The 27,073-nt window shown below is 43.5% G+C and overlaps 1 protein-coding gene across 1 annotated transcript in view; it reads right to left on the bottom strand.

Moving 5' to 3' along the window:
* AIG1 (androgen induced 1) overlaps positions 1-27,073 on the bottom strand; it is a 1,628,904-nt gene that overhangs the window by 266,133 nt on the left and 1,335,698 nt on the right. Inside the window, exon 4 of the mRNA XM_069235116.1 lies at positions 4,339-4,454. Coding sequence (XP_069091217.1) covers positions 4,339-4,454 — 116 coding nt within the window. The remainder of the gene's footprint in view (positions 1-4,338; positions 4,455-27,073) is intronic.

Genomic DNA, 27,073 nt, shown 5'->3' with positions numbered 1-27,073 from the left:
GGAGGATCGCTATCTTAAGTAGGATGGTGGGATCAGAACCCACCAGACGGTCTCCCCTCTAGTTAAAGTAGATGCCTTTCCAGTGACTCTATGTCCTGTACCCCCCTCTACTTTTTATGGGTTATAATGTTCTGTGCCTATCTCTCAGTGCAGTTGTGTAGGACTCCCAAATGCAACTGCCACTGAATTCCTGTTCTCACTAAAGTACAGCTCAGTTTCTATTTTAAGTTCATGTGAGACTATCTCACCTTTTAGTTCCCAGGCATTCAGCCTCTGTCCTGTGCCCCGGCTTCTAGACCATGTCCTGAACGTTATCCAGAGGGGGGAGTGACTGGTCAGGCTCCTTGCCTGAAACCCAGCTTTATCAATTCCTTCTACCTTCCCCGCCAGAGTGAAGATGTAGTCCAGCCCGGAGAACACTCCATAGGATCCAGAGAAATAGGAGTATTTGAGGTCTCCTGGACGACTGCGCTGCTAGAGATAAGATAACTGCAAGGTTGTCACAAAGCCTACCAATGGTGTATCTGTCAATGTTATTGGGCCAGGCCTGAGCGATCTAGTTCTGGGCTAATTACCTCATTAAAATCACCCCCAATTACGTGAATGGAAGAGCCTCCCTCTTAGAGTATCTCAGTGACTTTGTCTAGGGTTTGCCTCTGGAGTCTCAGATGAGCATACACACTAATCAGGGTTACATCTCTCTGTCCCCACATTCCTTTGACAGCCAAATATGTTCCATTTGGGTGTACCCAGGTTTTTCCATCTTAAACAGGGGTATTTTCCTGATCAGAATGGCGACTCCCCGGGATCTCGTGATGAAGCCGACATATGGCTACATCATGTAAGCCCCCTTTCCTAAAAAATCTGCATTGAGAGCCTTGCAGGGGGGTCGTCTGCAGTAAGACCACTTCCGGTTTAAGTCTCCTGATGCATGTGGCCACCAGTCCTCTCTTCATTTTGCTGCCTAGCTCGTTTACGTTACAGGTCATTATGGAACATCTCTGTCCACCTTGCCTCCTATCCTCTTCTATCTGCATTTTGTAACATGTCCGACCTCCGCTTGCAACAGCTCCCATTATTGTCCCCTTGTTTGATCTTATTCCACTCCAAGTCCATAAATACAATCCCTCCATCAACACAGCTTCTGACTATTATCTGTCTCACTCCCTACCCACCCCCCAATGGCCTCTGTGAGTGCATGTCCCCATAAACATAACTAGTAACTCATAAACAGAGGGATCGGAGAGGTCTGTAGCCCAGCCCCCCCTTTAAATCATTCACTCAGTAACACACAGTTAGAGCCTTCCATGCCTGAATGCGGTGGCGATATGATTGCTATTAGAATGTAGCCGCTCCGACTCAATGAGCTGTTGATTATGGGGTGAGGAGATTCCCACTCCCGGGCCCCAGTTTTCACCGTTAGTCCATGATTAATGATGTCTCTGTCAGTCCGGATGCAATGGTGTCAGAGAGGGGACCTTAAGGTAATGTTCCAGATAGGCGATGGCCACCACCAGAGGGTGGGGGATCTCCGGACCAATCTCTTGTCTTCCATAGAGCCATGCAACGCCTTTTTCTCCCAGAGCTGTGCTTTTCTTTTTTTTGGCAGTCGATGCCCTGCCCTCATCTGAGACTTAGGTGAGTGTCAGCCATGTACCGGGATCTGCGCCACACCACAGTGTTCCCCCTCCCCTCCTCTGCGAGGATTGGCCTCTCCTCTTTGGCCGCTGTTTTGTCTTTGGGTCGCGCCCCCTCCACCGGCTGGGGGTGGTCCAGGTCTCCACTCCTGCTCCCCTGCAGCCTGGGGCGCTCCTCCAGCCACTCCCATGCCTCTTCTGGTGACTGGAAGAGGCGCTACTTCCTTCAAATATGACTTTTAACTTGACAGGGAATACACGCATGTACTGGAGTTGGCGCAGCTTGGCCTTCACCCAATCGGAAGTGCACCATTGTCGCTGAAACTCCCATGTGTAGTCTGGGAAGAGCAGGATCCTGGAGTTCTCATGGCACACCTCCCCCATTTTGCATGCTTCGTGATGATCATGTCCTTGCCTTGAAAGTTCAGAAAGCGTGCTATCACTGGCCCTGGGGGAGTCCCTGGTGGTGGCCTACCTCAGAGTTCTTGATGTGCATGTTCTATTATAAAGAAGGAAGAGAGTTTATCTTGGGGCATTGTTCATGGTAACCACCCATTCAGGAATTGCAGCATACTCCGGCCCTCAATCCCTTCCGAGAATCCTACAAATCAGAGGTTGTTCCGCCAGGTGCGGTTTTCAGCATCTTTCATTCTCTACATCACATCCCAATTAGTGGTTGAAGCTTCTGTCATCTCTTTTGAGAGGGCCTGGACTGTGTCCTCAAGCTCGGATATTATGGCTTCGGCTGAGGAGACTCTCTCCACATTTCAGAGATCCTGGCACAGAAGGAAGACCACTCAGTGCACCTCACCCACGCTGCCCTCTAGGGCCTTCAGAGATGACTGGATGGCTAGGAGGAGGGCAGCATTATCTGGCATTGTCTCTGTAGCATCATTCGCCGGAGCAGTCACACCTTTCGTATATTGGTCCATTTTCCCCTGGCGAGAGGGTCTGGGGTAATAATCATGGGTAATGCCGCCTGTTCTGGCCCACCACTCCTGTGACCTCAACTCAGGTTTCCCAGTGATTTTAGGCAGTATCTTGTGCGGGGAACCCGCTTGTCCAGGGATACGGGCAAGCTTTCACTACTGCATCTCAGTGCAGGGGTGGGGGATACCACCCCTCTGTTCTCTTATCCCCCTAGTTTCTGCCTCCTGTATCAGGAGATGCCAATCTTCATCCTCTGGTGGACAGCCACACTAGCCTCAGGAGACCAGAGCATGCAGGTGAGGGGCTATCACTTTATGTCCCCATGTCCGTCTGGCATGCTTGGGTTTAATCAGGCCCAAGGCCAGAAGGAGACACACTAAGCCCAAACTCATCTGCGGATCGAAAGGCCCTTTCTCATCTCTGACGTCGTTCCTTGGGGTCTTGCTTCTCACCTACACCCTTTTGAGCCACCAGAGTCTTTTACTGCCAGCCCCACTGCCCGGGCCCATCCACTACGCCTATGTGATTGCAGTCCACAGTAGCCACACACCTCACGGTGGAGGCCCAGTGGAGGCCGCTATTGGCAATTCAGGTCGCCTCCTCTGTCTCCGGGGACTCAGGCCGATCCGCCTGCCATGCACTACACTGCCTGCCCCCCTTGCGCTGGAGTTGTTATAGAGAAGTTGTGGGGGTAGGCTACTAAGTCTCTCACCTGTCACAGCATTCACAAGCAGGGCAGCCGCCACAGGAGGGCACAAGGCACTTCTTCCCCTCCACTCATGCATGTAGGATCCTGAGGCAGGATGAGCTGGGTGCAGTGACTGCCTGATCACTCCCCCAATGTTCCTCAGTAAGTTAGTGGTGGAGTGGGTAAAAGGGGATAGTAGTGCGATGTCGCTGCCGATCCCGGGTCCACCTGTCCTCCGTTGTATATGGGTGCCGGCACCAGGTCTCCCGCTCCCAACTGTCTGCCAGATCACTCCATGGGTGAGTGCCCATTCCCCAGAGGGCCCACGGCACTTGCAGTGTCTCGGGTGGGCCTCCCCTTCAGCTCCAATTTAGCCTCGGGACCCGCCCTCGGAAGGCCCCGGAAAAGCTGCACCAAACCACAGCCTCGACGGCACCGGGATATCTCCTCCAGGCAGTGACGTGTTTCCCACCTTTAACCCCCTGGCTAGTGGGATGCAGGCACTGAATTTAGAGCCACAAGCATGGGACTCACAAGGATTTCAAAGGATTAAAGCGAGGGCCCGATGTGGAGCTGCTTCAAAGAATGACCAACTCCAACGCCATCTTGGCCTATTTAGTACATTATTAAACATTTACGTTGAAGAGGTAATGTACTCCAACATTTGATTTTAATAGTTCAAGAGTAAAAATATTTATTTTAATTTATTTTACATTTACTTTTTACAATAAAATACATGAAACATTAAAAAAATATTAGAATTTAATAATTTTCCCTATCCATTCCTATATGGAGGTCTTCATCAAGATGGCAGATATCTCCACCATTGTGGCAGGGATCTCCAGTATGGTGGTGGAGTTCTTCACCACGGGGGCGGAGACCTCAACCATAGGGGCTCTACTTCCCAGTGGAATAGACCTCCATTTATTCCAAATTTTACCAGTAAGTTTACCTTTGTGAATAGGCCCATGAAATTGTATCTTAGTTCTGCTAATGCTCACTTTATATAACATTTCCATGTAGCCTTAATTAACTGGTTTAAAACCAACCTGAATATGAAAACATAGTCTGCACAGTCCTTACCATAGTATGTAGCCAATGGAAAATGTGCACACTGCAGCCAGCCCGCAGCTCCTGCTCGGATATTGATGGTGTGTTGTTCTCATCTCGATTAATATGAAAGGCAAAACCGTTGTATGCTATAAATGAAAAAAAGCACAGATGAAAAAGGTTTACTGCTGTTACCCTGCTTTTATCCTTCAAGTCTAAGGAGTTTTTATACGGACATTTATACATGGAATTTAGGTGCATACTCTAGAGAATAAAAGTAGCATAAGCAAGCAAGAGCCAAGCCAGGGGTTCGGGTAGACTGTAAGAGACAATGTACCTTCTGAGCCCGCAAAACCATTGTCATGGTAGTACAGGCCAGAGTGGTATGGTGGTGGAATTGAAGGGGTGCAGGGGACATGAGGGAGGCAGCAGCAGACTGAACCATTGGCAGAAATGTGCCTGTTGTGATGAGCTGGTGCTCCTGATAGACTGGTAGTTCAGGCAGTTACAGTCACACTACTGACTATGCCCCCACCCTACCTGCTTTATGCACCAACTTGTCTCACCCGTGTTCCATGGCACATCTTTCCTTCCCGTGCTCTCTCTATCTCCTCTTCCATTTCTCAGTGGGCTTTTTGCCAAATATCCTCTCTTATCAAACTGATGTTCCCTTCATCAGGTTGTCCCCAGTACCCTCTCTGTCCTGCCTCTTCCTAGCCATTGCACTTTTCATCTTCTCTGTCTCTCTTCTTCAATCATGTACTCAATCTTCTCCATTCCCTCGCCCCTCTTACTCTCACTTACAACATGTGCTGGTGTATGTCACGCATTAAGAGCTCGATTTGTTTTGACTTGATGGTCCAAGATTACCTCAGGCTGAGCCAGAATCTATTATTTGGCTAAGGCCAGGCTCAAGATGTCACAGGATTACGCACATCTAGAAGAAGACTATATAAATGACAAAAAGAAAATCAAGTTTGATTTTTTTTCACAGAACATAACATTTAATGTACACCTGTTTCAAGCAGATTAAAGAAACAAAGTACAGAGATAACACGATTTGCTCAGAGTCTCACAACTGAGTCAATCGCGAGAGTTTGGGCTAGACCTGAGGTTTCCTAGTTTCACATATAATAACTTTACCACAAAGGTCCTGATGAAACTGTTCTAACCTGATTTAAGAGATCCAAAGCTTACCACATAGGTCAGGCAACACACACCCACAGCCACCTACTAGCACTTCATTAGCATTTGTACCCAACCATTGGAAGACAGAAAGCGTGTAAACATGTGACTTTAAGTCTCTCTTGTATCCCTTTGCTTCAGCCCATGCTTAAGTGCATCCAGATGTTCAGTATGCCAACACTGAAGAGCCCTCAGAACATCCTGCATAACACCTAACGTTTTTCTGCAAAGACGACTGGACAAACCCTTACTCTAGCTGCCACAACAAAAACAGTAGCTTCCTACTTAATGACCATAAAGTGCTTTGAGGACTCATCAGGGGATGAGGCAATATAAAATACAAAAATTCAACATGGCAAAGGTACATTTAGTCTACATAATCAACTCCTGTACTTCCTGATTATGGAACAAATGGAAAGGTTGGCCTTTTACCCACACTTGTTAAGTCAACTAAAGCGCAATATGTTCCGGTGGTGATCTTAAGACTCTGGAAATGATTTTCAGGACACAATTGACATTAGATCAAACACATTTTAAACATAAAATAACAACTTGGCTATTTCGCTGTAAAGTTAGCATGTATCCAAAAGCATGCAAATCCCTTTATCGTCTCAAAATGACTTAATAACCCTACTTATGCTATGTCTTCCTCTATAATGCCCAGCCAGGACAACAACATCCAAAATTCAAAATGTCTTTATAATCATATAAGGCTCCAGTAACTACACCCTGCCACTTCAGGAAACAATATCCGATTGTTAACAGGATCAGCTACAATAGTGGTAATGGTGTTCAGCAAATTTACACTAGCCTGCATCATGTGTACATTTCTTCAATTCTTTTTCTTATTTTCTCCTTTAGTGGGGTTGTAACATGTACTCTTCCCCACACATAGAACCTTATAACAGCTTGGAAAAAGCAAACTTAGTAAACAAAGTGCTGCACAAACAGTTAAAAGGAGTATGGGATCCATTTGTAAGCATGTAATGAAGATGCACATAAAGATGTGGACACTTGCCCTGAATCACACAATCTATGGCTCAGTTCAGCAGCTGGATTAGAACCCAGTTTTGAGAGATGCAAGTTAAATAAATAAGGGCAGATGTGAAAGGGTTTTTGTGGTCGCTGACCATTTGATTCTCTAAATTGGAGGGTTTGCAGTCACTAAATTCATTTTTAATGTACTAAACACATTTAGGCGGTCATTCTGACCGCGGCGGTCGGCGGTCGGCAGTCGCCGCCCGCCAAGCGGTTCCCGCCGAAAGACCGCACCGCGGTCAAAAGACCGCAGCGGTCATTCCGGCTTTCCCGCTGGGCCGGCGGGTGACCGCCAGAAGACCGCCGGCCGGCCCAGCGGGACAGCCCCTTCAACAATGAAGCCGGCTCGGAATGGAGCCGGCGGAGTTGAAGGGGTGCGACGGGTGCAGTGGCACCCATCGCGATTTTCACTGTCTGCTAAGCAGACAGTGAAAATCTTTGTGGGGCCCTGTTAGGGGGCCCCTGCACTGCCCATGCCAGTGGCATGGGCAGTGCAGGGGCCCCCAGGGGCCCCACGGCACCCGTTCCCGCCATCCTGGTTCCGGCGGTGGACACCGCCAGAAACAGGCTGGCGGTAAGGGGGTCCGAATCCCCATGGCGGTGCTGCAAGCAGCGCCGCCATGGCGAGTTCCCTGGGCCAGCGGGAAACCGGCGGGAAACCGCCGGCTCCCCTTTTCCGACCGCGGCTTTACTGCCGCGGTCAGAATCGCCCATGAAGCACCGCCAGCCTGTTGGCGGTGCTTCCGCCGCACTCCGCCATGGCGGTCATGGACCGCCAAGGTCAGAATGACCCCCTTAGTGATTCAAAAAAGATTTTCCGGGTCATTAAATGGGCTTATAAATGATTACTGATTCGCAATTTGCAAGGGGCATGTATGGGTTGTCCCTTTCAAATTATGAATCAATAACCTGTGTATTAATGGCTTGTAACTGAAAATTCAGTTACATACCATTGACAAGTTACCAACTACCAAGGTGAGGGGCATAACTGATTTGAAGGTTAAGGGTCTCCCTTCATTTGGTTATCCCTTTTGGAGGCATTGTGGCAGCTACAGAGGGAGCAGACAGTGATCCATTTCCTTCAACACTTGTGTTGCTTTAAAAAAAATCCATATTTAAATAAATTTGTAGGAAGGGAGGTCTGCTGTCTCTTGCAGGCCGTCATCCCTGTGAAAACAGCAAATCGGAGCAAGTCACAATTTGCAACCTGCCTAATGAATATTAATTAGGCAGGCGGTCCTCTAATCCCCTTTGATTCATTGTATTTGTGAACCGGCCTACTGGTACACAGATGAGTTTGCAAAATAAATCATTAGTTCCAAAAAGTCAGTGCATAATTTGTGACCACTTTTGTAACCAGTGCAATAGTGCAGCTGGTGCAAAGCCATTAGCACAAACCATATCCCCTGAGAGCAGGCAGATCACCATCCCCAAAAAACATGGTACCAATGGCCACTGTAACTTGAGGCATTATTGAAGTCAAAGTGAAACATGGCAATTTGCATTACACTGGGAAGCCAAAAGCGCCACTCAATTTTAAAAGAACCACAGAACACCTTGGCGTTGATTTTCAGATACACATCAAATGTGTGCAGGAGTATTAGCTGCATTGTTTAAAGAAAGCAATTCATCAATCCATGTAGCCATTTGTATACTTTACCTAAAGACATTGCAACTAGGGTATCAACAAAACTTTGCTGGAATGTCGTAGAGTTGCTCAGGCGTTAAAATCCTTGCAATAGCTTGGGAATTCAATAACCTGAACACTGGTGAAAATGTCCATACACATGGAAAAAGGCAGGTTTTAGGATATCATGTAGTCCCATACCTTTGTAGAGGGCCAGGCTGGGAACCAAACCCAGCTCTAGAAAAAATGCACATATCAGCCCTTGCATTGGACCATCTGAGCTCGGCCTTCTAAGACTGGGTGTGGGGAGTGGTAGGATGCACCCAAAATACATTTTTAGCAAAAAATTGATTTAAGCGTGCATTTTTTAACACAAATCAAATATATGGTCTAAGGGCTTTCAAGGGTGGGTTATGACCGCCCACACAGCTTTAGAAGCAGCCCACCAGTATGCATTCCAGAGAGAAAATGCCAGAATGCCCATAAGACCAGTCTGGCCCTCCCTTCCTGAACCCAAACCACTTTATCAGCAGCAAACTACTGAAAATAAATGTTGAGGATTGAAGGGACTCACGTTGGAGGGGATGTTAAACCGTGATACACTGGCTGGCCATATCTCATTTCTATAGCAGAGTTTTGGCTATGCACAGTTTCGTTTATTTGAACAACGCAGAGCTGAATCTACAGGTATGCCTCTTAATGAACATGAAACAACACAGTCTAAAAATGTAATCTATTTAACTATGTAAGCCCACTAAGAAGCTAAGATCAATACTCCAGTAACAGCCCCTCCTTAGAAATACAAATAGTCTCAAAGGGTGCAGAGGTATTCATAACAATGCAACAAATATACTCTAATTTAGAAAACCTACGAAAACCACTCATTAAAAACATGTGCAGCTATAGATTCAGGTTATGCAGCTTGACTGTCTCCGATAACATAATAAAGTGCATCATATAAAATAACCGAAGTGATCTCGTACCAGTGGCTTTAAATACCAAATGAACAAATCAATAGCATATGTAATATGCAAAGCTACAAGGAAATAGTCTGGAGATGCAGCTAATACTGTTAATTCTGCAACAAATTATAATCGATCAGAAAGCAAAGTGGTATAGTTAGTAACGTGTTGCTTAACCGATTTGACCGTCGAGAACTGCATAGGTCAGTTTTCACATTGAGCCAAAATAACTTTTCCTAAGTGGTGTTAGAGAAAGGTTAAACATCAATTTTAGCCTAACTGGGTAAAACAGAAAACACTGACTTAGTGATAAAGTATTTTATTAGCATTTTGTTCCACTTTAGGAAATGCCATAGTCAGCAAAATAGTTGAATTAATGACATAACTTTATCTTTGATCTTTCTGGGCTCCAGGGGCGTGGCTTAGTCTGTGAGGTTCAGGGGTGATGGAGAGTAAATCTCTAATTTTTCATCTAAAACAACAGTGGGCTGCAGAGTGGAGAGGTGAAATGACCAAGGTTCAGGATGTCCTGCCTCAAGAACAAGTTCAGTATATGTTTTTGAATTAGATGAGCCTCTGTCTAGAGTGGCACAGTGGGCGAAAAACAATGAGTTGTAAAGCTGCCTTAAGAGACTGCCACTGATTAGACTATTTGCAAGCAATCATACAATCACCTTTTGGGTGTTTGATTGCTAGTAGTATACAGGAAACCTGAGCCTGGTGCAGCTTTCCAAGTCTACTACTGTCAATTTTTGTATATTCCAATTTTTTTTGTATATCTGCACCCATTTGAAAATCCAGACAAACTTACACAGAAATAGCAAACCCAACAGAGGAACCCCAGATCCAACTACCAAGCCAAGAATGGATATGAGGAATGCCACACCCCAAACACCACTCTGAAGCTATGCCCATACCACCTGGGCCCGGTAGTCTTCCCAGAGAATTTATGACAACAGCCATGCACAATACAAAGGCCTGGAGTCTCTGCCGTGGGATCACTTATTTTAAATGTATTTTCACTGCATGCATTTCTCTTCATCTCAGCTATGAAGAAGACTTGATGGTAGAGTTGTCAAATCAATGCATATAGAGCTCCATGGTTTCCAATCCTCACCTTTTACAAATCATTTTATGAAGTGACTGACAGCCTCATCTACCAAGTTGAAGTTGCAAATAGAGGTTGGCGTACAAGCGAATTAATACTGGGTTGATCCCAGCCAGAGCCGAGCCAAAAGTTCGGCTTGGCTCTAAGAGTCCATGCATAACCCAAGCATGAAAACCTTTTCAATGCATATCTTTCAAAAAACAAAATGTAAAAATATGATATAGTCTCTTCAAAATTAAAAAAAGGTATATTTATTTAACATGCTGAAGCGTTTTGCCATAGTACACCAGATTATATCACTGCATAGGCAGACGTTTATTAAAAGTGATAGTTTTTCTACATGAAGTGATCAACATTAATGGCTTGTCCCTTCCCCCATGAGAATGCCATTAGTGAACTAAGACGTAAGTCAGTAGTCATGTAAACCCTAAATGTGGCCTAGATTCTTCTAGCAGATGGAGTAACTTTATGCTCCATTAAAACAAACATAGGAGGTGTTTGTACAGCACACGTCCTAAACTCAAGTACTTAACAGTGCTCTCATATGTGAAAATAAAGAAAAAGGAGGCTCTGTAAAATAAAATGTTTGCCTAGGATCAAACAGTTTTGACAAGCAGAGAGGTTGTACAGATTCCAGGTTATCTGGTTTCACATTCTGAAATTCAGACACCAGATATATATCTGTCTCTGTCTCACCACCTCGCCTGTTTTACAACAAAAGTCTTTTATTCTCTGGCCCATGACAAGGAAATCTGACAGAGACACAAAAGACCCAACCCAACTACCAGGCCAAGAGTACCTATATTTATGGGTGTCACCCCAAACCCCACTTCACCCCCGAAGCTACACCCTTGCTGGGCTCCCCATTCCCATTTGTGTTTATCTATTTATGCATATTTCAATAGGTAGAACCTAGCTCTAATTACAAGAGTACAAGTGAACTGCGCATGGAACTTTAGAGAACAATAACAAGGCATCAGTATGAGAATAGTGACAAAACAAAGAGCCTGGTCGTAGTTCATGAGTTGGATTGTCATGGCTTTCTGGAAAGTCAGAAAGAGAAGCAGAGAGACAATTATTATCTGAAAGAGGGTTTGAGATTTTTGGGCCACAGCAGGAGAAGGCTGGATTAAGTGTTTTGCTTTTCAGCCTAGATGCATGACCAAGGTCAAGTGTGCGCTGCGTCTGGTCCACATGCAACAGAAAGCTAGTAGTTGAATTGAAGCACTATGGTAGGCATAAAATGAGCAATTTGTAAGATGGGTCTTGCTCCATTAGCAAAGAAGCAAGTAGGTCAGTTGGTAGTCACTTCCAGGCAACTGTGCTCAAAGACAGACTTCAAGGAACCTTCTTCCATGGACCATGCTTTTCTTGGCCTTGCTCCGCTGCTCCAAAAACATAACTTTGGGTATTGTGTTATGTATAACAGGCATTCTTCTTAGAATATAATTCCCATGACTTCTTATGCCTATTGAAGTCCAACTGTGACTTGTGAAAGAACTAAATTGTTACCAGTATAGTTCAGAGAGCACATTTGTTCTTCTTAAAGCCTGTGGAGTCTGTCTGACATAAGTGCCCTGACAGAGTCCATATATTCAGAGTGAATAACATAGACGTAAATACCAAGGTACATTTGGACCCAAATATTTATTTTGCAATGTAGCACGAACAAGGCAATAATTATAAGGAAATTATTTGCTAAGTAGCCAACTTGCATGAATAACAGAACAATGCCAAGTTAACATGCTAGAAGCAGATAAACTATTCTGTAAAAACATATTGAATAGTATATCAGAATAGAAATGATAGTCCTACAGATAATTTTCAATTTTAAGTTGCTTTTTGAAAGAAGTAGCGAGTCTGGAGCAAGGGTGACAGAGAGAGTTGCGAAGTTTAAGACCCATGAGAAGGACTGCAGCAGGGTGTGGTGTCATTTGAGGTACAGGATATGTATTACAAATACTCTTTTTGCCATCATTAAAAAGTCACCTCATTAACTAAGCATCTCATACCTCAAACTCAATGCCTTGCGTATGGCTTGCACAAATCAATGCAATTATATTTTCTTTCACAAAAAACAAGAGATTGTTCTTTCATTTTCTTAAAGGAGGCGGAAAAAAGTAATCATCGCACTGTAAAGCTTTGTTTGTTCATAGATGAGGGAAAATATCTTCCAAAAATGTTAAAGGGCAGACTAACAATTGGTGATAGCACAAATTATCCCCTAAATTTATCCAGGCTTGTGGAGATAAGTCATCTAAACCAAAACCTGTGTGGCTGATGATCCTTTTCAACTCTTCTATCAGAAAGATAGCCTAGTGTTTTTGCAATGGTATACTAATCTGACATTTCAAGAAGAAGATTATTTTTTGCACAGGAAAATTAAACCCTTCAATTATTTTGTGGAGCAAACCACAAACAACTACTGACCAAGCCACATATCCTTGCTGTACTCAGGATATGCCATGGCAGCGGAGCCAATGATTCAACCTATAATTATAATGTATGTCATCAAGGTCCACGTGACTGCTTTTGGTCAGAAAAGCTGCTTTGGAGACGAGCTAAAAGTGGTGGGCCAAAGCCTGACATTGTCTAATCAGCAGTAGGTAGGACAAGGGTCTTTTCCTCACTAGCAATTATGAAAGTTTTATCATTTTTCTCTCTATAAATGTAGTAACTTTTCTACGGTTAACTCTGTTGAAACAGAAGATTCACTTAGCTGGGTAAAATCATGATATAGGATATAGAGAAGTGTTATACGGATGAATAGTCCCAGTGCCACATTGATATTTTTAGGTTACTTATAGAAGACCTGCTGTCAGGGACATCAACTGAGAGGAGGATCCTAATTAATGGAGCAACATATTCTTAGGTGACTATATTTAGCCTGCCACTGCTATTAATGTTTTCCAGCATGGCTGCACACTTTACTCTAATGCATGGAGGCTTTTTAATGCCAATCTTGCTATTGTCTGCACTTTCTTTACAAAACATTTTGCAGAGGGATGCACTGGACATGTTTTCAGTGATCTATTCAGATGTTTTTTGTCTTTATCAAAACTGCAAGCCTCTGCTAGGCAAGAGGAAACTACATCAGAGTATGATTTATAAAATAGCATTTGAGTCTTTTTTTTAATTTATTAAACATAATATTGTGCATGTGTGTGTCAAATGGCCTGCTCAAGCAATATATCTGTAATTATGGAATCAAATGTGATAAATGTAATATCTCTCAAGCAGCAAATAGTTTTCAATTAGAAGCTCAATGTGGAAAATTCCAAACTTTTGTAAAAAAAAAAAGTTTTTTCCAGACCTATTTTTAGGGTTGAGCCTGTGTTAGCCATGCGCTCTCACTTGCAAGACACTATTGTTTACAGAAAGGGCTTGGATCCCGCCCATTGGTTACTATTTGTTGGCTTCATTTGCACCTTTCTTTGCTGTCTCCTAATTGGCTGGTACATGCCAGACGTCACTTTATGTTTTTTCTCTGGAGCAAGGACCAAGCACAGATTGATTCCTCCTTATTAGTGTCCGTCTGCTGCTCTGACTGTGATTGTGGTACTATTTCTTTTTTCCCTCCGTTACTTCTTCAATTCTGCCACCCACCCCTTTATTGTGTTGCTGCCTGCCCACAGTCCCCGTTGCAGTCGCCGTTGCTGCCCGTACCCCGGCTACTCCCCCCCGTCCATGCCGCAAAATTAGACGCTAGTAAAATACACAGAGATAAATAATGTCCTCTTGTGCTGGAAATAAATACAAACGTTTAAGGGAAATGGTTATTTATCAGTTTGACATCTTTTTAAGTCCCTGCGTGGAAAGATCTTTCAGCTGTAACAGGCGTTGGCATGCCTGCCTTACAGAATCAAATTATGTACTTTTACATTTTCAAATAATTTCCCGCCTTCCTTCTGACACGCAGATGAAAGAGCAAAGTAATTTTTCCAAGGTGCAGGAACTTCTCTGTTTTTTTAGATGCCGACTAGTTTTAAAATCCATGCCTTTATTATAAGTAGACTGATTACACTCCTACGCATCTATATCTGTAAGCACTAGCCACATAAAATATCACAGCTGCTTCTTGAGAATCCAGAAGTTGATATATCAACATTGGGCATCTATTTCAAACCTAGTGCACAAACTTTGCCCTGTATTTACCGTCGCCTGGTCCCCTGTAACATATACAGTTTGCCTTTCCCAAAAAATGTAGTGTCACCTCTTATCTCTTACTAAAGCCTACAAATAAAGGTGACTTTATTTTTGGCATAGCACTGAGCAAATGTTACAACAGGAGCAATACAGTATCCATGCACACGGCTGCATCTCAGGACATTTAGTAGCAAAATATTGGAACAAAGATATTTAGGCCTAAATATCATGGACCAAAATATCAAAAAGATAAGTGTATGTAGGTAAGTTTAGATTTAAAGTTCTTAACTCTATATCTACCTACTTTGAAGACACATATATGTGAAGATAAGTATAGTAAACCTACACTTACCTGTATATATTTCCCTTCACAATAGTTTTGCTTTCGGATATTTAGGTCTCACATTACTTTCTACTCGAAATTTCTATGAAATACTATAAAATAGCTCCATGCCTGCCAGTGCAGCACATTTGATGACTTCCAGAAAAAGAACATCTCCCAATATGCAAACATTTATATCAAATATATCATATAGCACAGCAAAACCAACCACTGCAGCACAGGCACCAGTACCCATAAAAAGAGCACCTCCTATTAGACAAGCAACGGAAATAACCTGGCACCGTTTTTTCCTACCTCTGTACCGCTTTTACATGTTCGCTGTAAGACATCATTCACTGCAAATATATTGGTTTCTCGAAAACAGCACTCTCCAACTTTTGCATCCAAGGTAAAGTTGAGACTTTCACTGGCATTTGGTGAGGGGCATGGTGAGCATCCATATTACAAGTGAGATCTTAGGGAGTAGATGTCTTCAATATCTACATCTATAACAGAAGTGACACTCATAACCTCTTGTACATGGGAATCACTAGCACAGAGAGGGGTTTCTCCCACATCTGTTTACATCAACGAGGTGAGACTGCCTAGCTCTTCTCCCACATCGCCTCTCATAATGCAAACGAGACTCACTGCTCTTAGAGATGGATTACTCAAACATCTTCACCCATGTTATATTTTAGTTTCCCAGGTTACTTTTTGTCCTGAAGAGACTCTAATATCTTTCCTAAGGGTCGAAACGTTGTTGACAGCCAACAAGACAGACCTCGCTACCTCTCATTCCATAGGGGAACTGTTCTATGCGTATATTTGTTCAAAAACCATATGGAGGCTGTCTTTGTGATAATATACCAACACATTAATTAATGTAGAAACAACAGTAATTCCTTCATTCTATGTCTTTTGGTGTGCTCTTCACTTGGGGAGCACTTTTTTCATTATTGTATCCTCTGTCAGTATCTTAAGCAATTTGTTCTGCATTGATGGTGATTCACAATAATAAAAAAATACGTCTGTGGTGTATTTCAGTAGTGGTTGTATGGTATATCATTACGATAACCCTGACAGATTGTTAACTGTCTAGATATAAGCACTGTTCTTTTGATTAATACAGTTGCAGGAATTCCGGCTTTATTTCCTGATTATAAGTTGGCAAGATGGCGGTGTAATTTATAAATGTACACAATATTACTTTCCAGTGTTCGAAATTTAACGGGTTCAATACATTGCACCTATTCTGAGTTTTGAGGAACTAACAATGAGATTTTGGTGCTTAATTCAACAAAATCTTATGTCACAGTAAATTATGTTCTCTTTTTACTTTATTAATACTGGCTGATTTGACCTGACAAATTTAACAGAGGCTGAGAACTTCATCTCACCAGGTAATTACCGGACATAGGGCCTGATTTAGCTATTGGTGGTGGGGTTACTCTGCCACAACGGTGATGGATATCCCGTCCGCCAAAATCTAATTCCCACAATATTCAACAGGATTTAGATATTAGCGGACTGGATATCCGTCACCGATGTGACAGAGTAAGCCCTCCACCAATATCTAAATCAGGCCCATAGTAATTTTCACCGAGTTCGAAATTCCGTCCCATAAGCAAATATGGATGTGCACAAGGGTTGGAAAACCCAGACCAACTCAGAATCAAGGGCTTTGATTCATTCTGATGGAGTCATTAGAACATTAAATAAGGAAAAATGTTAGTATAAAGGAGTTAGTGCTTAGGTACATGCACCTCTCCAGTTGCTACTCACCACCCGATATTCTCTAAACACAGCTTGCACCAACCAACACCCTTCCAAATTATGCAAGCACCAACCTGATTGCATGCTAAAGACATGGTGACAGTTCTTGGACACCACATTTGTGGAAGGCATGCACTGTATAACTGACAATAACAATTTGCCTTCACTGCTTGAAGGTGAAATCACATGCCTGCTGCAAAATTCACAATATCCTTGTTGAAGTTATACATCTGAATTTATTGGAGGCTCATATTATGCTTTATTCTTTTATTGTTTATTCAATAGCAGCAGTCAAGAAAACTACAATTCCCAGAAGGCCAAACATAACAATGCCAATGGGAAACAACTAGTAGTTCATTCATATCCACCAATCACGGGGCAACATACCGCTAAATACCCATCTTGACTGTGTACAACCCTCTTTTCTTGCTGCTCGCAGTCAAGATAAGTATTACAAACATTTTTACTCGTTTCTATTGTACATGCTATATTACCTTCATTGTTAATGTTTATGGTTGTTTTGCTTGCTGTTACGCACACTGCGCACGCTTCTGTTTTCTTTAAGTTTGGCTTGTAGCCGCATCTCTAACGCGCGTCTTCCCTCACGCGCGTACTTGCTGTTAACCGTCGTTTGTTATAACCGCCACTTTCTCTCAACGCGATACCATTTGCTGTCAACAGTTGAGAGAAATGGAGCGGCAGTGTTTTTCTCCTCACTGCTATTCTTCAAACTTGGCAGCACACGGCGCTCCTTCTTTCCTTCGTCTGCCGGTGACTCCAAGTGTATTTTCTACACGGACCAGTTCCTTTCTCGACCCATAGGCAGAGCCAAGTTGGCTTTTTCCTCCGGTTGAGGAAATATTTAACTCTTTCAAACCTCTTCTATTTCTGCATTGGTTTTCAAATATTTTACAATGGAAGCTGATAGCTCTCCCTTAGCTAAAGTTATGAATGAGGAGGAAGAACAATTAAATGAGCAATTAAATGACTTCATACAACTTTCTGTAGAACAGGCTGTTTCAGCCTCTATAAATAAATTATCAAAAAAATTAGAAATTTCTGTCTTAAGCTTGGTATCTAAGACGATTTTGGCCCAGTCTGAGGGGGAAAGCAGAAAACGCCTTTTATCCAAAAATATTCCTAAAGTGGCGTTGGTTGGGGAGGTTTCCTCACAAAAGTCAGAGGACGCGGCTCCTCATAGGCCTCCTTTAAAGGAGGGGTCTTCAAGCACCAAAAATAATTCGGCTATTAAATGCTCTAAAAAATCCAAGCACAATACTGCGCCTATTGTGATTTCTAGTATCCTTGACACTGATGATGACATTCTGGATACTTTCTCTGATGCAGACAAATCTGATGATGATGATGTGGTTTCGGTGTTTTCACCTCCTCCCAAGAAAGCAAAGCTTTCGGCACAAGAGGCCGTTAAACCTCTAGTAATAACTGATTCAGAAGGGGTTCCTATGTTTAACCCAAATGAAATTCACCATCCACACTCCACTGAATGGTTCCCTGCGGATCATGTGGGAGATTATGTCGCCTCTAGGTTATGTATGTCCCCGGACAAACAAACTAGAGCTAAACTTCACTCTGAGTGCCCTCACCCTTCTTTGCATTCTAAGATAACAACTACTCCAGCCATTGATCCTTCTCTTATTACATTCTTTACTAAGTTTGGCAAAGGCCCACGTAAGGGTGTTGACAAAGCCTGGTCCACATGCCAAGATAAGCTTTTGGATGTGGTGGGTCCGCTGACTCGCATATTTGATTTAGCTGAAGCTGCTTGTTTAGACAATTCTTCCATTAACCAGTGCATCTGACTTTATCGGTTCAGAGGTCCATATGTCTCTTGGGGAATGCTAACTCTGCAATTACTCACAAACTGAGAAAAGGTCTCCTTAAACTTGACCCCAAACTGGTCAACCTGGCAGTATCGGATCCGGGCATCAAAGTGGAAAGTCTCCTTTTTGGGGATTCCTTTATTAAGGAGATAAGCAAGTATGTGTCAACTTTTGCTTCATCAGACAAAGTCCAACAATCTCTCAAAAAGATGTTCAACAATTGGGTTTTTGCCAGGGCCGTCAGAGGCAGGACCCACTTTACCAGCCGTTCCTACAACAACCAGGGTTCCCGTGGTGCCTTCAATACCTCATACCAGGAATACAGACCGCAGTTCTATCCTCAGAGAGGACGCGGTTTCCGGAACAAAGGCAAGCGAGGCTCCAGATTCTCATCCCAAACCGGTACGTCCCTTTTCTGGCCTTCCTATTGTAGGAGGTCGCCTTTTACTGTTTCTTCCAAAATGGCAGTCGATAACAACAGATCCATGGGTAATAAACACAGTCCAGGGATACACTATCGAGCTTTACTCAAAGCCTATAGAGCTGCAGTTTCCTCATCCTCCCAAATTTTCTCTAGAAATGACAAAGGCGATTTCAGCAGAAATCCAGTTTCTTCTTCAGAAACACGCAATTGTCCCTTGTCAGTTAGACCTTTCAGGTTTAATCAGTTCAGTTTTCCTGGTTCAAAAGAAGAACAAAAAGATGCACCCAGTCATCAACTTGAAACATTTCAACAAGTTTGTTGTTTATCGTCATTTAAAAATGGAGACTATTTTCCATCTCGGAGATTCTCTTCTTCAGGGCGATTGGACGGTTCGTTTAAACCTCCAGGACGCTTACCTTTCAGTTCCCATGCACCCAGATTCCAGGAAATTCTTACAGTTCGAATGGTCAAACCAGACTTATCATTTCTCCTCTCTTCCTTTCAGCCTCTCTTCTGCACCCTGGTGTTTCACAAAACTCATGAGACCGGTTGTAGCTTTCCTCAGAGCCCAGGGAGTCAGATTAATAATTTATCTAGAAGATATCCTTATTATGAGTCAAACCTTTCTTCCCTCCAATCTCATGTCCTGTTGACCCGTACTCTCCTCTCTGATCTAGGTTTTCTCATAAACCACGAAAAGTCCTCTCTAGTTCCGGTCCAACGAATAGAATCTTTAGGTTTTCTCGTGGACTCTGTCTTCCGCAAAAGTAAAATCCATAAAGTCTGAGATTCTTCAAACTTTGCGCAAATCCCTTATATCTCTAAGATCCCTAGCAGGGATTGTAGGCCTTCTATCCTCTTCCATTCAGACCATCTTTCTGGGTCCTCTCCAAGACAGAGCCCTTCAAAGACTCAAAACACTTCGGGGGTCATTCTGACCCTGGCGGTAAATACCGCCAGGGCGGAGGTTGGCGGTAGCACCGCCAACAGGCTGGCGGTGCTCCGCCGGGCATGGGGTGTCGAGGGGCCCCCGTAAGAGGGCCCCACAAAGATTTTCACTGTCTGCTGTGCAGACAGTGAAAATCGCGACGGGTGCCACTGCACCCGTCGCACCCCTTCAACTCCGCCGGCTCAATTCTGAGCCGGCTTCCTTGTTGACGGGGCTTTCCCGCTGGGCCGGCCGGCGGTCTTCTGGCGGTCGCCCGCCGGCCCCGCGGGAAAGCCAGAATGACCGCCGCGGTCTTTTGACCGCGGAGCGGTCTTTCGGCGGGAACCGCTTGGCGGGCGGCGACCGCCGACCGCCGCGGTCAGAATCACCCCCTTCATCTTCAAAACAGTCTGGCTTACACGGGCAAAATCATTTTGGATCAATATTCTCACGTGGAACTCCAATGGTGGATAGACCATTTAGACACCTGGAACGGCAGGACTATATTTGCATCAGCCCCAGATCTAGTATTAGAATCCGATGCAAGCCTTTCCGGCTGGGGAGCCCAGTGTGGTCCAATCTCGACTGGAGACACATGGTCTCTACAGGAATCACAGTTGCACAGCAACTGTTACAGATGCTTGCTGGCTCCTTTGCGATAAAAAGTCTAGCAAGAGACAGGGTTTGTTGTTCAATTCTTCTCAGGATTGACAACATATCAGCGGTCCGATATATCAACCATTTAGGAGGCACAAAATCCAAACCTTTAGTGGAATTAGCGAAAGGGTTTTGGGAGTTGTGTCTTCAAAAAAGGATTCTGGTCCAGGCAGAATATATTCCAGGCAATCTCAATACGGTAGCAGACTGGCATTCGCGTTATCTTCAAGATTCGAGCGATTGGAGACTTCATCCCTCAGTTTTCAGGCTATTTCTCGCAAATAGGGCCCGTTCCAAGTAGATATTTTTGCATCACGTCTCAATACTCAGCTTCCCCAATTCTTCAGTTGGCATCCATATCCTTTAGCTCTAGCCTTCAATACTTTCTCTCAGGATTGGGCAATATCTCTCAACTAAGCCTTTCCTCCATTTATCATGATAAGCAGGTTTTTAGCCCAGATCAGACGTCAACAGGCTGTGGTAATCCTCATAGCTTTCCTTTTGGCAATCCCAAGTGTGGTTCCCTTCCCTCCTAGAGTTGGCAATAGACTCCCCTTTTCTCCTTCCCTCCTTTCCGAACCTTCTCACCAATCCCCTCAGTCTTCCTCACAATTTGATTTTAGACAACCTTCTCACCCTTTCAGCATGGAAATTGTCAGGGATTCCCAACCAGTCCCAGCTATTTCGGCAGAAGCTTCAAACTTCATCGAACATTCCTGGGCAACAGGTACAAAAAAGGCCTACAGGTCAGCTTTGTCCATATCGCACAGCTGGTGCATTGGAAAAAGTATCTATCCCCTTTCAGCAGATATAACTTTCATAATTAATTTCCTTGATGCTGAAGCTAGTAAAGAAAGGTAAGTCCTATCGTGCTATCAATCTGTACAGGTCAGCGATTTCTTCTTCTCATCCTTACATCAATGGTAAACCTGTTGGTGAACATCCTCTGGTTTGTCGATTGTTGAAGGGAGTAAAGTTTTCCAATCCTCCTTTACCTAAATACAGTTTGTTGTGGGATGTTAATGTTATTTTTAACCTCTTTTTATCCTGGCCAGATAATAACATGCTCCCTTTGAAGAAGCTGTCTGCAAAGCTGGCTATGTTGTTATGCCTGGTTTCTTTTAAACATCTTTCTGATGTTAGAGCTCTTGACATTACTGCTCGTCACTTTACTCCTTCATGTGTTTTATTTAATGTCCATAGACATACTAAAACTAATTTGGCATCAGTTTTTTATCCCTATTTTCCTGACCACCCTAAATTTTGTGTGGGTCAATGTCTGAAGATATATGAACAAAAGACAGCTGTTTTGAGATCTCCCTCAGCATCTCAACTCCTCATTTCCTTCAAGAAACCTTTTAAGATGATTTCCTCCCCAACTCTGCCCGTTGGGTAAAATGGGTTATGTCTTTAGCGGGTATTGACACTTCTTCTTTTGGGACCCATTCTGCTAGGGGTGCCATGGCTTCCAAAGCCTTTTGGGCTGGCTCTCGTTTGGAAGACATTCTCAAATCGGCTGACTGGTCTAATGACAATGTGTTTAAAGTGTTCTATTGTAAACCAGTACAACATGCCTCTTTAACTGTTATTAATTTGCTTTAAACTAGCATAATATGAGCCTCCGGTCTTGTCAGAAAATGTGGATTTTCCTAGTAATTTATGAAGGAAAGTCTTAATTTTATTAAAGACACGGAGGCGAGTATTATCCCGTCTCAACAATAATTCTATTTTTGTTTTCCCTCCCTTTCAGCAACATCAACTCCTTCGCAAGCATCCTCATGAACGTAATCTTGCAGCTGATCAACACTGGTCTCTTTCACCTACACCGCCTCTGCAGCATTATCTTCTAAATCCAGATGTCCTTTTCCCCAGATCCAAGTCTCCGTTGATGAACTTTTTTTTCAAGATCTATTGGCTATGGTTATAGATATATATATATTAAAAGTGCATAGATGTGGAGTTAAGTGCAGTGAACCTGTACACACCTATATTTATTTACATGTCAATATTCTGGTCCTTGATATTTTGGCTACAATATTCTGGTATTTTGATGTTTCCGTCTCAATATCTGTACTTCCACCCACATGAGAAATGGGAAAGGAGATTGTTACGGTAATCTCTGACTAGTCCAATCAACATTTCAGTGAAAGGTTAGGGAACTCAGTTACTTCAAATCACAATGGGATAATGCCCACATGCTTTACTTTCAATGATAGATGATCCATATGGTTTGGGGGTCAAATATCACACAACTCCTACAACAGGTTGGAGGGTCATATTCTTTAGGATCATTACCAATATGCAAATATTTTCTGCTTTATTTATATCTTAATATTCAACCATCTCTGTCATGTCTCCCTATTCCTGTTCTTCTCCAGGCGACACACATTTAAGTCATGTGTCACCTGGAGCAGAACAGGAATAGAGAGACATGGCAGAAATTGTTGAATATTTAGTTATTAAACAGATCATTAGTCCTTTCCTTATTTAACAGTCTAAAAGAATCTTAACAGCTGCTTTGCACAACTTCAAAGTTATTCCTTGTCCTAAACATATGGATTGGTTTTGGTTGAATTGATTTTCTGTTAACACTTCACTGAACAGTTTTCCGATTTGGCAAAATATATTTAATTTGTTCTAGTCTTTCGGGACATTAACCATATCATCTGTCTTAGGCCCTAATTACAAGTGTGCTGTAAAAGGATGAAGTATTTACTTTTCCATTAAATAATGACATCTTAGAGAGCAGTTTTACCAGGTCAGTGAATACCTCCAAATATGAGTTTTTTCTGGCAATTGAGGAATTGAGGCAGAGTTTGAGCTTTCTGGGCCAAATTCCAGATGTATCAGAATTTACCATTGTTGTGACGGAGATGTCCTTTGCATAGTAATGGATGTGTACCCATCACCCTGACTGCCCCAGCTGCGGTTATATATGGATCCTTGGTAACAATTTTTGGTCAAAGGTGAGTAAGGATCATGCGTGTACTCTATGACCTAGGTATGTCTCATGGAGTGCGATCTTGCTTACACAGATGGGTGCCCAAAGTGCTACCCTTGTGTGTTGGGAGGCTACTGCCTTCACCATGGGTTAAACTGCATGAATGTGGTGGTGGCAGTATACTGTGGATACATAATTATGATCATTAAAGTGAATAGGCCTTTTTACCACAGGAGGGGGGGACCTGCTACCCCACTCATGTTTGGCTGTTGTATATTTAACTCACCCTCTGTCTACATTCGGATAAATGTAGCACCGTACAGTGCAACAGAGTCTGCGTGTGCGGATGGGATGTATGGGTACCAGTGACTGGCACCATACATGAATGACAGCATGTTTGTGTATGTATGCTGGGATGTATGTGTGCCTGTGAAGTGGTGCAGTACATGGAAGCCTGCATGCGTGGGTTGGGCATGCGTGCAGGGATGTGTGTATGCATGTAAAGGGTACAATATATGGAAGCCTCTGAGTTCCATTTTGACGGGCCTGCGGCCTGTTAGAGAAGCATGCGGAGGATCTCTTCAGACAGGTTTGTTGATTGCTGCATTACTGAATCCAGGGTGGGACACACATTGGAGGAAGGAATAGCAGGCTCATCAGTATAGTTCAAAAGGGATCTTTGATGCTGAAAGATGTCACTGGTCAAGGGGACTGGACAAATCTCAAGAAGGAGATGGGGCTGATAAGAGTCACAAAAAGTAGAGCAGAGGCCTTTGTGACCTTTTGATAAACATATATCAGTGAGGCAGGTATCCAGGTGTGATCTACCTCCCCTTCCCATAGCGATGTCACTGTTTTTCACTATTCATGTAGTATACGCTTCATACTCCCCCATGATTGTGCATATTTACTAAAGTTCACTCCACCCAGAGCAGCAAGCAAAAGTTGGTGAGCTGTGTTGCATGAATGCGAGAGAAATGAACAGCGCATATATACTAACATGCATCTCTGTTCAGCTCTCCACCTGCATGGATGCACTTGAGGCTACCTAGTGTGAACGCAGGCACCCTTGCAACATATTGCAAGGGTGCCTGCATTAACTGTATGATTGTGTTTGTGCAGGAAGAGGAACCTTTCTGCCCAAAACAATCCTGCAATTAGCTCTTTAATGTATGATGCAGAATACATCACTCAAAGTAAGAGGAACTAATGTTGAGTAATAAACATATTTCTCCTTGTTACAGTACGGTCGTACCTTTTTGCAGCAGTCCTAAGTTTACTGATTTCAGCAAATCTGGCATGTGTCGAATTCCACAGGTGGATGCCCAAGCTGTTGCATCGCTTTACATTTCTTTACAAAGTCACACAAGTTGGCGCAAATCCCCCTTGCATGGCTTTTTATAAATCTTACTTAAGCCTTTGCGCTATCTTGCAATGCCTTGCGTGACACATGGACAATGAAAAGACTTAGTTCATGTGGGCCTGGGGTATAGACTCTTCCCCTTTGTAAATATGGATATGTTCCTTTTTATGCTTTCACATTTAGATTATTTCTTTGTAAATGTTTGTATCAGTCCCTCCTTATCCTCTCCTCCTGATATCAGTTGTAATTTTTAGGTCTTGCCTAAGTGTATGTGCTGTCTGTTGCTAGACATATTGTTAGCTTATAGTGGGCTTAGAGGTCACAATTGCTTACCATTGGTTGGCCTTTTTGTCACTCTCGTTTTCTTGCTTTTTATTCGTTAGCTTTGTGGTCTTTCCTCTTCTAGCGTTTGTTCCTCCCTGGTGCATGGACCCGTTACTTATTGCGTTCCATTGCTTCCTTGTCAGGTACTACTTTTTTATTTTTGGTCACGCACTCTATGAGACCTTGTGTGTCCTTCAACTGTCTCTCTCATATACTTATTTTTGCCTATGTGTTCCTCCAACAGTTCCCTCCCTCCCTCAGCTGCCTTTTCTTTTTCATCCCACCAGCCCAACTTCCATTGCCATTCTTTCTTCCCCACCCCCTCTCCATTTACTTCCCTGTTATCAGCTGCCCACCTTCAGACTGGTTCAACATCCCTGCCTGCCCACACTCCATTGTCTGTGTGCTTTCACAGCCCTGCCCACACACCTGTGGTTGTCCATGTGCTTCCCCATCATACTCCCTCCCCATCACGCTCTCTCTGTTGCCTGTGGGCTTCCCCATTGATGTCTCTCGCTCGTCCTTCTCTCCACCTCCTGCATCCTTCTCTACCATGTTGCCTCATCCCCAACCCACTGACCTGTTTTTTTTCAAACGAATTAGCTCTATGTGAAAAAGTGCATTTTGCACAATTTTGTATTTACTAATCTTTCTTGAATTTATATGTAAAGAGGAACAAAAATGCTTGTCCCATTTTTGTTGGTGCATGCGTCCGTGTTCACCGACAAACTACCACGTCACAGCGCCATTTCTGACATGTTATTTAGCCTTTCTGCTGCACAGCATGGATAAAATAATTGCTAAAGCCAGTGGCGGTCACCACTGAATGGGGGTGGTGGGACGAGACAGGACGAGGTGAAAAAAAACAACAAAAAAAGGTTTAAAAAACACCTTCTTGGGGAGATGGGTTCGTCCTCCCTCCGTCCTCGTCCTCTTTCTGGCTGCACTGCACACAGGCACCCAGCCAATCACAATGCTGCTGCCACCAGCATGACAGCAGCGTCGTGATTAGTCTGAGCAGCCTGCTTCACCGCTCAGACTGGGAGTGGGAGCCTGTGCATGTTCTCCACTTGGCTGTGCAATACAGCAAGGTAGAGGACATGCAAAGTGCGCATGTCTTTTTGGCCGGCCCAACACTTTGTGGTGGACATAGCCCTCCTCCTGCCCCCTCCCTCCAGCCCTGCCCCATGCCGCCCCTTCTCCCTGGAAAATAAAATAATAATAACATAGCATTATTATCATTTTATTTTTCCTTTTTCTAAAATCCAGTGGGGCGACACCCCTCCGCCTTAGCAGAGGAGCGCCCCTGGCTAAAGCCTATAGGCCTCATAGGCAACACCTGTTGGGTTTTCCAATGCTTGTTGTATTCCCCCCCCACACACACATTCGTGTGTTTATTTCACATAAACTCTATCATGAACTGTTTTTCTAGTCTGCACGTGTCTCCCTGTTCATTGGACTGGCAGATGTTTTATCATTTGTGTTTGCACATCATGTCCGGAAAACAATGCTTCACAAAGCTCTTCGTAGCCAATGGGCGTTTAAAACTTAATAAAACTTCGCACATAAACTAAAGAATTACCACTAGGTTTTTCAGAAAACCTTGAGAAAACAAAGGTTTGCCATATTTAGTGAGTTGTCTTTACTTGACATTTATGACCTTTTGCCCGGTCTTTACCCACATTACTGTGATCTGTGTTGTTTGAGGTCTAAATCGCTGCTATCATGTTTGCCAAGATATGCACACACACAGTTGTTGTAATGATAGATTTAACACGTCTACTGTTTTCTAAAGTGATTGGACTGTTTCTTTTTCTGTTTCTCACATTCTTAGTACTAATGAGGGTGAAGTGCTGGAGCAATAAATATACCATCACAACAATGGTTTGTGTGCATTTTGGCACATCATTGACCAATACATGACTAAGAGATCTTGGAATTTAACTGTATTATAAGGGCATTGTGAGCGTGTTCCAAAAATATGTGGTTTCCTTTCTGTTGCATGAAGCTTTCTCCATATAATTTCTTCACACCCTGTGTGCACCACATCCCCAGGAGACTGGGCAGGCCCCTATTTTTATATTTTTGTTTCTGATTCCTGGTGTCAGATAATTTCTACTCCACGC

Source organism: Pleurodeles waltl, chromosome 5 (genome assembly GCF_031143425.1).
Source record: "Pleurodeles waltl isolate 20211129_DDA chromosome 5, aPleWal1.hap1.20221129, whole genome shotgun sequence".
In the NCBI taxonomy this organism is placed as follows: Eukaryota; Metazoa; Chordata; class Amphibia; order Caudata; family Salamandridae; genus Pleurodeles; species Pleurodeles waltl.
The sequence above is the reverse complement of the archived record's forward strand: the minus strand, read 5'-3'. Positions and strand labels throughout refer to the sequence as shown.